Source organism: Choloepus didactylus, chromosome X, assembly GCF_015220235.1.
Source record: "Choloepus didactylus isolate mChoDid1 chromosome X, mChoDid1.pri, whole genome shotgun sequence".
Classification (NCBI taxonomy): domain Eukaryota; kingdom Metazoa; phylum Chordata; class Mammalia; order Pilosa; family Megalonychidae; genus Choloepus; species Choloepus didactylus.
In genome coordinates this window covers 136,743,649-136,756,587 of record NC_051334.1, presented here as the reverse complement: position 1 = coordinate 136,756,587, position 12,939 = coordinate 136,743,649, and the positions used below count along the sequence as shown (strand labels likewise).

General features: G+C 36.1%; 1 protein-coding gene across 5 annotated transcripts in view; it reads left to right on the top strand.

The window, feature by feature from the left end:
* Positions 1–12,939, top strand: part of LRCH2 (leucine rich repeats and calponin homology domain containing 2) — a 177,520-nt gene that overhangs the window by 119,307 nt on the left and 45,274 nt on the right. For all 5 annotated transcript variants that reach the window (XM_037822273.1, XM_037822272.1, XM_037822271.1 and 2 more), the window contains 2 exons: positions 2,111–2,159; positions 2,237–2,353. In XM_037822273.1, the coding sequence (XP_037678201.1) occupies positions 2,111–2,159; positions 2,237–2,353 (166 nt within the window). The remainder of the gene's footprint in view (positions 1–2,110; positions 2,160–2,236; positions 2,354–12,939) is intronic.

The following is a 12,939-nucleotide window of genomic DNA, read 5'->3' as shown; positions in this document are numbered from 1 at the left end:
GTCCCTCTATGAATCAAGACCGTTCTTAAATATTCTGTATGATGCCCCATGGATTATGAGATTTTCCAGTCCAGCTGGTGGACAGTGGTAGTATTCTTGACCCTCTGTGAAGCTGAGGATTGTTCCCTCTAATTTTTTTGGTGATTCATTGCTTTGCCTGAGGTATTTTCCTCACATATGTGGTCAGTGATCAGTATTCATCTGACTTGAAGGATGCTTCTGTAGATCTCTTAAGTTCTTTTTCTGGGCAGTGTTATCTTCTTTATTACTCTATCCTGCAAACTCTGTTCACCCGGACTCTTAGTTCTGTTTCCCAAATTCAGGGAACCTGATGGGCCCTGCCTTGGTTCCCCCACCCTGTGCTGCAGCCTTGAAATTCTCTCCATGCAGCAAGCTAGCTCAGCAATGAGGTTCACCTTGTCTATTACCCATCTCTAAAGGATAAATGTACTTTTTTGCCTGGTAGTCAGTATCTTAAAATTCATCATTTAATATTTTTGTCCGTTCTTTGAGTTGTTTCAATCGGGAGATAAAGCTAGTCCCTGTTCTTCTGTTTTGGCCAGAAGTAAAGTTGAATTTTTGCTTTTTCTATCTTCGGGTTTGTCTGTATTTAGTTTTGATTATTTTCTACTTAGGCCTTCACCACCCCAATATTTAAAAATTACTGCCCATATTTTTCAGGTACCTATGTGATTTCATGTTTCTTTATATTTAAATCTTTCCATCCATTAATTTTGGCATTTGGCTTGAGGTAGGGAATCTAGTTTTTTTCCTCCCTCCTTTCCTCCCTTCTTCTCCTCCTCTTCCCCTTCTCTTTCTTTTTCTTTATTTCAGTGTGCATTTTATAAGTGGGTAACCAGTTAACAGTATTTGTTACATAATCCATCATTTGCACAATGGTTTTAATTGTCATTTTTATCGTATATTGAATTATTATACTTGTGGTCCTATACTGTTCTTCCATTGAAAAATCTGTAGATTCTGGAGTTACTACCAGTTTATTTCTGTGATTTTATATAATATATTTTTTATTACCTGGTAAGGAAGTCCCCTTTATTATATATTTTTCCTCCTCTTGATCATACATTCTTCCAAATTTTTATAGCTCTTTTATCAAATTTCTAAAACACACCAAAATTTGGAGAAATTGTATCTATAATATTTACTGTTTCTGCCTAATAACTTCCTATTTGTTCAAGTCCCTTAATAGACATTTGTAGTTTTATCATATAAGCCTGTGCATGTCTAGTTAAGTTTCTTCCTAGGTATTTATACTTTTCCTTCCTTTTTATGGATGAAATTTTCCCCAGTATACTTTCTAATTGGTTATAGTTGATATAGAGGAAAACTATTAACTTTTGTCTGTTTTTCTTTCACTGGTAACCTTACCTCTTTTGGGTAATCATGTGTTCTATATAAGTTTTGGAAATTTTACTTTTTCTGCCTAATTTTAAATTTTATATGTTATTTCATTTACTTATTTTATTGTAGAGAAGTTCCATAACAGTGTTGAAAGATTGTGGCTCTAGTGGGTGTTTTGTTTACATATTTTCCCAAAGACCTCTTTGTTCAAATCTGCCACCTCAAAACGGCTTGCACAGTCTGCCTTATACCAACAAAAAACTAAAATAAAAAAAATTCCTCCATAGTCCATGCTGTATCCAAGTGAAATGGTTGCGTATCATAATCAGCAATTCAATAGGAGAAAAAGAATTACTCTTCAGAGCTCTTTGGCATTTCTACAGAAGAAATAATTAGTTGATTCTTTTTTGCCTTAATTACTGATTTCAATATAATAAATATCTTTTGTGTTCTATGACTATATGACTCTAGGTATTACGTTTCTTTGGCCTCTGCAAGGTTGTTAAAATAGTCTGTGCATATAGGGCTGATAGTAAGCAAATCCATTTTGATGTTTCCTGAGGAACATCTATTATTGTGAACTTAAACATGTTTTTGTCAACTTTAAGTATTACATTATTAGTTTGAAGTGTAGGCAAGGGTAAATTCTTTAGATTCCTGACAAAATAGCAACTTTATAATATTCTTAATGTACACCTAAGGATAATTCTAAAGATTTTAACATATTACTGCATCTTTATTTGTTTAGTGTCTCAGCAGATGAAGTAAATTCACCATTATCACCCCTCACGTGGCAGGTAAAGAGGAAATTAAATTACTATTATAACTATTATTTTGTTCTCATTTATTTAGTTAAAAGAAATTCTCATTACAGCCCTTAGAAAATCAGAGGGATCGAATTGATGTACAACAGTGGCCAGAATCTCAGCCTATAATATGGCAGAGCGAAGAAAGGAGGCGGAGCAAACAGATTAGAAAAGAATATTTCAAGGTATTCTATTATATTTTCATAATTTAATTTGTAATGAGTGGTTTTGATTTTATCTGTTTTGTTTTGAGTCAATGAGATAGGATATATCTCTAATTATAAATTGTGAATGTGTTATTTTATCTTGGTTTCCCACATTTATGTGGTGTAGATGTATAATTCAATCTACAAAATTTCAGCAATTCAGAATAATTGAGTGAGTACATCCATCTTAATTGTGAATTACTGAATGCTTAACAAGAAAGATGTATGTATGCTACATTGCTATACATACAATATAGCAATATGTAGTATTATGTAGCAATATGTAGTAATTTTTAAAAGAGTTGCCCAGAAAGTCTTTTATTGTTCTTGTTTTGATAAATTATTGACATGTATTTGCAATTTGCATTTAACTGTTTCCATGTAAATAAATGCTATTTAAGTGATTCTATAAATGGTTGAAAGCAGTTTTTTCCCTTACATTGGAACATTTCCTTTTCTTCTTGCTACCTTCCTAAATTTCTTAAGAAACAGTTTTATCTTACCTAAAACAAAAGCTCAGACCTCTGTGAAGTATACCAGATTTCCATTTTACAGAGTTCAATGAAATTTTACTCTGTATATCTTTTTGAATATTGTGTTATTATCTATTTGTGGTTAAGGTTGTTATCTGGTAGGTCATCAGAATTTGGAGTAATCTTATCCATTATTGATATTTCTGACAGTGCAAACAAGGCCCCGTACTCCATGAATAGCAAATTCTCTAGTCTTTATGCACCTTTTCTGTTTCCCGTAGCTCAAAGTTTATCTAAATTCTGTTTTTAGCCTTTTAAAAAATTATGATTATCTAAATTGTAAGTAATTTGAAATTTATATCACCGATAAATAGGACTATATTTCATGTTTTTCTTTGTTTGGTAGAAGTGGATCTATCTGCATACTGGCCTGTTTCCATGTGCAGGATTATAACATATATTTGGAAGTAGACTATCATATGGCCAAAACAAAAATATTATATGTCTTATAAGACCAAAGCAATAAATACATGTGTTAGCAAGTCTGTGATAAGTTTAATCCCTCAACAAACAATTACTGAATCCTTCTAATGAGCCTTGAGTTACTTGATCACTGAAATAGATAAAGAAGAAATGAAAGACATGGGCAAAAGGAGGAAGACATCTGAGCAGAACTCTGATCAGTAATGCTGAAAATCATTTATCCCAACCCCCTACAGATTCAGTTATTTTCATTCTGTCATTTAATTTAAAATCCCCTTTTTTTCTTCATGGGAACTTGAACAAACATAGTCACTAAACTTTAATAGATAAAACTTGTTGAATGACCAGTGTCATAGTGGAAATTTTAGTGCTTCTAACTAATAAAAGAGATTTTACATTTTATTTTATCTTCTACTAGTTACTAGTGTAACTAGTATAGTAAAACTACACAAATTCCGACTATATGTCAGAACAGTTGCATAGCACTTATTAAGTGCTTTACAAATATTGATTCATTTAATCTTTATAACAACCATATGAGGTAAGTACAGCTCTTATCATTCCTCTTCTACAGGTGGGGAAATTAAAGCACAGAGAGCTTAAGTAATATGCCTGAGGTCCCATAACTAATAGGTGGCAGAGCTAAGATTTGAATCCACAGCCTGTGCTATGCTGCTTTGTTATCTGCTGTAGATAGCCTGATATCAAATGAATAAATATTTTACAATAAATAGTTTTATTGCTTTTAAATATATATAGTAACCCAAATGAACTGCTCAATTAAAAAGTCTTAATAGAGGCCTTAGTTAGCCTTTTAAAAATAGACAATTCTTTTGTGTAATAGCATCATTTGTTGATAATAGTGTCTAGTTTTTATGACTTAAATGTATCTTCTGTAATGTTGGTTATGTTATGAAGTTTCTAAGAGATCAAATGAGATGATATTTGAAATATCCATTATGTAACATTCAACAAATGTTCACTTCTTCCTTAATAACATAGGTATAAAGATAAGCTTCAGTCACTGAAGTTAAATATATTTGGCTGAGAAATGTTTGAAGGAGATATGTAGTTCTCCTCAGTAGTCAGAAGATGTCAGCATTAGGACACCACAAAAAATGGATTATGTCAACATTTTTTTCCCTAAGATGTCAAAAAAGCGTTATAAAATTGAGATACTACACTCTAAATGAAGTCACAACTATTATTCAGAACTGACAGTATTTTCATCATCAATTTCTATGAAGTGTCTTTCTTTAAAAGATAAAAAGGAAACTTTGTTTTAATCACATATCTCCAGAGAATAGAAAGGGGTGATTCATAGGACATATTATTGAATTTAAATTGATTTATAGTTCATTAAACATTGAAATACAGTACTCTTGAAGAAGAATTGAGATATATATCAAATTATCACTGAGCTTGCTCAGTGATGAATCCTTTAGTTTTGCCATGTTATGGAACATACGGGGTATTGTGCAATTTTATCCCATCATGTATAAATGGCTGAGCTATGGGATTTCTTTGTTTCTATCGATGGCAAAATATCCATGATGCTGTTATTCAGTGTAGTTATTCGATGTGTGTGTGAGTGTAGGAAGTCCAGCTCTCCATTATTGCTTCTTAGTTGCCAAGGTTAATTTTGGATAGTATTTTTTCAGGTAAACACTTGCAACTAAGCAAAGTGTTTCAACATATTGGCCATACTATGTGAGCAAGAAGATAAACTGGGTTAGATTATATGAGTAAGTAAAATACTGCAGGAGGGATGTATTAACTTTATTAGGCTCTCAAGACACTATTGGGTAAATTACTAGTCTTGTGTGTAAAATTTAGTGTCCTTGTTGCTAAAATAAAATTGCTACATTTCTCAAAGTAAAGGTATTCCAGGAAATACATTCTTTTATTAATTAAATTATTAAAATTATTTTAAGGGAATTCATTAATGTATTTTAATAAGAGACTCAACAAATAATGAAAATCTAACTTTTTGTTGATCATGTTTAATGTAAATTAATGTAAAATTCTTGTAAAAATGATAAACCATGAATTTCTAAGTGATTTGATAATTAATGAAACATTTTTTTAAAAAGCATAGTAATTATATCAAGTTAGTTTTAAGGATTATTTGATTTATTTAAATGCCATATATATTTGTCTTCAAATGTATCTCATTACTATTATGATAAAACATTGTAATGAAGACTCTTACAAATACAGTACATGTTTTTATTTAAAGAATAACCCTAAAGAAAATATTTTAATGTCTTTTCTATGATCGTGGTTGGTATTATATTGGAAGGGGAAGCCACCTCCTGGGATTGTGACATATCCTGATTTGTTTCGAATCAGAGTTTGTGCAAAAGCTTTGTCTCTCCTGTGAAATTATTATAAGCTTCAGAGATGAACTGACCTTTCTACTTGTCTGGTTTGTAAACCTGGTCTTTATTGTAGTATTCAAATTTAGAATATTGTTAAACTTCAGTAATTCAGACTAATTGGGGACAACTAGGTCAGTAAAAAAGTTGAAACATAGAATATTTCCAATTTTATGTATATATTAGGATTAGGTTTTGGTACCTTTAAGTATGTGCAGTAATGTAAAGTAAATATGGTCTTTCTAAGTTTTCATGTGTAATGAATATTTTTAATTTGAATAGTAGTTGAGTAGCATTAATACATGTCCCATTATTTGAGTCCTTGAATGCATCATCCTGTTTCTTCGCTTTATCAGTTATCCTCTTATTCGTCTATGTCTTTTCTCTCTCTTTTCACCTTATAAATGTACTCAGACCTCTATCGTTAAACTTGATTGTCCTCCAGTCTGTTGCCTTTTTCTTTGCTTTCTTTTAGGGCCAAACTTGCCATTTCTAAGTCTCTAGTTTCTGCTCACTCCTTAACCCACTGCATTCACCTCCATTTCTCCATGATTTCAGTCCCTCACTAAAAGTTACATGTACCTCCTTACTTTGAAACCCACTTTGCCGTTTGACAACAATGACTACATAGTTCTTTTTGAAACTCCCTTCTTGGTTTCTACTTCGTTTTTCTTCCCTGATTCTTTTGTAATCTTTTTGATTCCCTTACCTAACTTTTCTTCTTGCATGCATGCCCTTCTGTTTGCTTACTCTTAAAAGCTCTCTGGAGATTTTATGTCTCCAGATACCACTTATACTCTGCTGAGTCTAAATTTCCATCCCAGAATGTTTTTTTCAGATCTATAGACCTGTGTTTCTGATTGGCTGTATGCCCAACATGCATATACACCCCCCCCCCCCCAACCTGGGTACTTGCTCCTGCTCTCTATTCTGTAATTTAATTAATGGTCGCAATATCCACCCATCTAAGCTGGATACCTTGGTTCTCCTTGATTTTTCCCTCTCTCCTTCTTTTCATCTGATTTGGTCATCAGCTCTGTTAATTATACATCCTTTCTCTAAGTCATCGCCTCTTTTCCATCTCCACTGCCCTTTGTTAGAACCCTAATAATTTCTTGTCTGGGCAATTTTAATAGCTTCTCTCTTTTTTTGAGTGGGAAAAATATTATATTTTCTTTCCCTGTGAACACCAAACCAATGTTTTTCAAAATACTTAGCTAGATCACCGATCCCAGTCACTGCCTTAGTTCAAATGTTCGCCAAGAAAATAGTCAAGCAACAGAAATTCATTGTGAGATGCCTTTTAGAGAAAGCAGCTACATTAATATATAATTTATAGTTTAGTAGTTTAGTTTCTCAATACTTAGCAAGTTCATTTAAAAATTACTATTCCCATTGGTTTATAGTAACATTAATATAAATGCATAATTTCAAAGTCAACACTCATTTCATTGTGAACACAAAACTTCCTAAAAAATAGTTGTGGGGGAAAAACTAAGATGGCGGCTAGGTGAGACAGGGCAAAAATACACCTCCGTGAAAAACACTAGATAAAAACTAGAAAGTGACCCAGAATACCGGTTACAGTGAAGTGCCAGCTGGACGAGGTCTTCTAGTTCCACAGAGGCTGTATACTTGGTGAAACCGGGAGCCTGCATTCTGAAATGAGTGAGTAAGCTGGCTGGAAGACCTGCAGCCACGCGGCGGTCTGGGAAAGCCAGGGTTTGGTGTCTGGAGACTGATGGGCTCTTTTAAAGAAAAAAAAAAAGGGAAAAACCCAAGAGCGGCTGCAGCTGCGATAGTGGGAGCCACGCAGTAAAACACAGCAAGAGGGGGCTGGGCCGGCCTCTCGGTGTCTGGCCTGGAAGATAGCCCGCTGCAGATACCCTTGGGGCCGGGGGAAAGGAGGGGAGAGCCGGAAGCAGAAAGAAACCCTGCGGCTAGCAGCTGGCTCCCCGGAGGGCTGGATAAACTCCTGCCCGGGGCCTTGCCCACAGCCCAGAGCCCCGCCAGTTGTCCTGGAGCTGGGAAGGAGGAACTGTGCGAGGAGGGGGGTGTGGAGATGCCCCGTTCGGCCATCTTTGCATCAGGCTGAAAGCGCCCTGGCACGGCCTGGCGGCCTGGGGCTTCCCTTGAGGGACAGCGCGCACTGGTGACGTAGCATGGCATTCTCTTGGCAGAGGTCCTGGAGGATTGCGGCTGGGCAGAGGGACCCGCTTGGAGAACCCAGGGACGCTACGCCAAGTCCGGTGGTTTCTGGGACAGCGAGGGAGAGGGTCTGGGGCTGAAATGAAATGAAGGCTTAGACTCTTGCAGTGTCCTTGAATCCCCGGGAACCTGGGGGATTTGAATATTAAAACTGTCCTTCCTCCCTGGCCACCCGTACACACACCCCACATTCAGGGAGGATGGCTCCAGCAACACACCCAAACTGAGTTCTCCAACTGAACCCCACAAGAATCATTTCCCCACACACTGCGGGGACAAGGTGGAGAACTGACTTGAGGGGTATAGGTGACTCACAGACGCCATCTGCTGGTTAGTTAGAGAAAGTGTACATCACCAAACTGTGTTTCTGAAAAATTAGATAGGTATTTTTTTTTACAACCTGAAAGAACTCTATCAAGCAAAGCAAATGCAAAGAGGCCAAAAACAACAGAAAATCTTAATGCATATGATAAAACCAGACGATATGGAGAATCCAACTCCAAACACACAAATCAAGATATCGGAAGAGCCAGAGTACCTCGCACAATTAATCAAAGAACTACAATCGAGGAATGGAAACATGGCAAAGGATTTAAAGGACATCAAGAAGACCATGGCCTGAGATATAAGTGACATAAAGAAGACCCTAGAAGAGCATAAAGAAGACATTGCAAGAGTAAATAAAAAAATAGAAGATCTTATGGAAATAAAAGAAACTGTTGGCCAAATTAAAAAGACTCTGGATATTCACAATACAAGACTAGAGGAAGCTGAACAACGTCTCAGTGTCCTAGAAGTCCACACAACAGAAAATGAAAGAACAAAAGAAAGAATGGAGAACAAAATCGAAAAAATCGAAATGGATCTCAGGGATATGATAGATAAAATAAAACGTCTAAACTTAAGACTCATTGGTGTCCCAGAAGGGGAAGAGAAGGGTAAAGGTCTAGAAAAGGTATTCAAAGAAATTGTTGGGGAAAACTTCCCAAACCTTCTACACAATATAAATACACAAAGCATAAATCCCCAGCAAACTCCAAATAGAGTAAATCCAAATGAACCCACTCCAAGACATTTTCTGATCACACTGTCAAATACTGAAGAGAAGGAGCAAGTTCTGAAAGCAGCAAGAGAAAAGCAGTTCACCACGTACAAAGGAAACAACATAAGAATAAGTTGTGACTACTCAGCGGCCCCCATGGAGGCGAGAAGGCGGTGGCATGACATATTTAAAGTTCTGAGAGAGAAAAATTTCCAACCAAGAATACTTTATCCAGCAAAGCTCTCCTTCAAATTTGAGGGAGAGCTTAAATTTTTCACAGACAAACAAATGCTGAGAGACTTTGCCAATAAAAGACCTGCCCTACTTCAGATTCTAAAGGGAGCCCTACCAACAGAGAAACAAAGAAAGAAGAAAGAGATATAGAGAATTTTAACAGACATATAGTACCTTACATCCCAAATCACCAAGACACTCATTTTTCTCTAGTGATCACGGATGTTTCTCCAGAAGGGTCCGTAAGCTGGGACATAAAAGAAGCCTCAAGAAATTAAAAAAAAAAAAAAATTGAATATACTCAAAGCACATTCTCCAAACACAATGGAATACAAATAGAAGTCAATAATTTTTGAACTGTGACTCCACTATTTACTTCCTACATGATATAAAATACACAAACTCTAATGACAAATCAGTGGTTTTGAACTCAATGTAAAATATGTAATTTTAGACAACTATATAAAGGTGGGGGAATGGAGGAGTAAAGGAACATAGTTAATGTGTCCTATTGAAGTGAAGGTGGTATCAAAGAAAAACAAGATTGATATGGATTTAAGAGGTTAATTTTAAGCCCCACAGTAAACACAAAGAAATTATCAGAGAATATAACCATAGAGATGAAAAGTAGAGTTTGGGTTAAGAGAAATGGGGGAAGGGGCAATGGGGAGTTAAGAAATGAGTGTAGGGTTGCTGTTTGAGGTGAAGGGAAATTTCTAGTAATGGATGATGGGAAAGAGCATTACAGCATTCTAAATGTGATTAATCCCACTAATGGAAGGCTAGGGAGGGGGTGGAATGGGAAGATTTAGGCTGTATATATGTCTCCACAATTGAAAAAAAAAAAAAGACAGTCTAAATAGATGACAATTGAATGCCAAGGATGAACTTGGATGGGATTGGAGGATAGAAGACAGGTGGCTTAAAGGGACACAGTTGAGACATAAGAAAAGGAAATATAGAATGTAAGCTTTGTATCATTGTTGAATGTCTTGTACTTCTTAGCTGCACTTAATGGGATTGCATAAAAGAATGTTCTTGTTCATGGGAAGTGTATACGTGAATTATAGTGTATGTTCAAGGATGTGTGCGGCTAGCTCTCATGTTCAGAAGACAGAGCAATAGATGATGGATGATAGATAGGGAGGGAGGGAAAGAAATAGCGATGTGACAGCATGTTAAAGTTGGTGGATTGAGCTATCGGGGGAGGGGGGTCAGGGTATGATGGAATTCTGTGTATGTGGTTAGTATTGTTTTTGCAACTGTTCCTATAACTTTGAATTTATTTCAAAATAAAAAAAAAGAAAAATAAATAGTTGTGGGCTGGGCACAGTAATGAATGGCTGCTGGGATAACACTGTTCAAAGCCAAATAGGCTGCTAGGCTTAGAAAGGCATAAATTTTACACACAGTCTCAGTATGCTACTATTTCCCACATTTTTACTGTACATACTTGTCTCATATTGTATGAATCATTTCCTCACATTCAAGTAAGATGAATACATTTTCATCTTCATTTCAAAATGAGCCTTTTATCAAAGGAAAATGAAATTAAAAACAAAAAAGAAGTTCCCTGTGTTTGTTAAATCTATTCAAGTGATGGATTTAAATATTTACTTCACTACATGTACAATTTTTTTTATCCTTTCTTAGTGCCTCCCTTCAGACAGTTTGGCAGTTAGACATCCAGTGCCTTTTTAAAAACTGCAACCAACAGATTATTAGATTATTAAATCTGCAGTTAAATCCTTCTTAAGACAATGAATTATAACACAGTCCAAAAAATGTATGATTATTCATTTACACTCTTGAAACCTGCAAACTATTGCAAATAATCTCACATGTGCATATAATTCAAACATAAACTTCGTGGGGAGAGGGTACAAAATAAATATTATAATATTCTTTCAACTCTACCTAAATGCTACCTCAAAGGTTAAATGAAAAAATTAATGTTATGAATAAGAAGAGTGAAACTATTTTAAAGACTATTTTCCAAGTAGTTAGAACAATTTTGTAAAGCAAAGGTAAGAGCCTATGCCAATACATATTTCCTGTAGAGTAATGTAATTGCTAATATGAGGTATAATGTGTATGCAATGAATACAAATATAAATAAGGATAAGCTACCACTAAATAACAGTTTGATGTAAAGCTTCTCAGCTAATGCAGTTTACGGAGAGGGTTAAGGGAATTCAGATGGGATAGACAGTGGGATTTCCAGTGGGTACATCATTTACTTGCCTCATGGTTATCTCATATTGCATGTAACATCCATTTTTGCAGAAAGGTAAATCCTTTCCAGATATGCTGGCCAAGAATATACTTTATGTGGTATAGTAAAATGATTTAGGTGTTACTGATACTTTATTTGCATTTATATTTGGATATTCACATTAATTATAATATGCAGATCAAAAACTATAAACAGAATTTTAAAATACTTTTATCACATATTTGAAAAATTAAGACTCAACTATGTACTACAGCATTTTCTAGAATATCTAAACTTGGGGATAAAAACCAAAGGAAAACTTTACCATTTCTATAGTAAATGGCTTGTGTGAAACCTCAAGTTCACTCTTTTTATAGATGGGTTTATTTGAGGAGGATTGTAATCCAATGATTGTTTAGCAGCAATTTTATCAAACCATAAATTCTTTTATTAACAGGCATTATAAACTGATAATACTAATCTTATTTAAAAACCATGAGAGCCACACTGGTGAATATATAGGTCATTTATAACTTAAACAGCATTTCCCATTTTAAAAGGCTACACACAGTGTACAAAAACCTAAACTAGAGGGGGTGGGCAAGATGGCAGAGTGGTGAGGTGTACGTTTTAGTTACTCCTCCAGGGAAGTAGGTAGAAAGCCAGGAACTGCGTGGACCAGACACCGCAGAGCAATTTGACTTTGGGCATACTTCATACAACACTCATGAACATGTGGAAATGCTGAGATCAGTGAAATCTGTAAGTTTTTGTGGCCAGGGTACCTGTAACCCTCCCTGCCAGGTACAGTCCTGTGGGAAGAGGGTTATCAGTGCTGGGAACTAGGAGGGAAAATTACAGTTGCAGCTCTGGTTGAAAACTCAGACTGCTGATCAAAAACTCCAAACATAGGTAGACTGAGACCAGACATGGAAAATCTGAGAGCAGTCATCCCAGAGGAGAGGAGGTAGCACTAGCAAAAACAGGAAAAACAAAACAAAACAAAACAAAACAGACTTTTGGAGTTGGGGATGAACATAATATGGGAAAGAGCTGGACTACAACAAAATCAGGCACATATGCAAAGGTGGGAAGACAGGGCCCTTCTCTGGTTGTCCCAGAGGTGGGAAGGCGGAGCAGTGTGAATTAATACACCCCATTCATCCATTCTTTCAGCAGACTGGGAGCCTCCCTACACAGCCCTGAAGCCCAGAACCACCCTGGGGGTACGGCGCTCACCTGTGACATAGCACAGTCATCCCTCAACAGAGGACCTGAGGGTGCACGGCCTGGAAGAGGGACCCACTTGCAAGTCTCAGGGACCATAAGCCGATACCAAGGACTTGTGGCTCAGCAGCAGAGACAAACTGTGGCGGGACTGAACTGAAAGATTAGACTACTTCAGCAGCTTTAAATCTCCAGGAGCACCAGGGAGATTTGATTGTTAGAGCCACCCCCCCACACCGACCACCCAGAAACACACCCCATATACAAGGCGGGCAACACCAACTACACACGCAAGCTTGGTACAC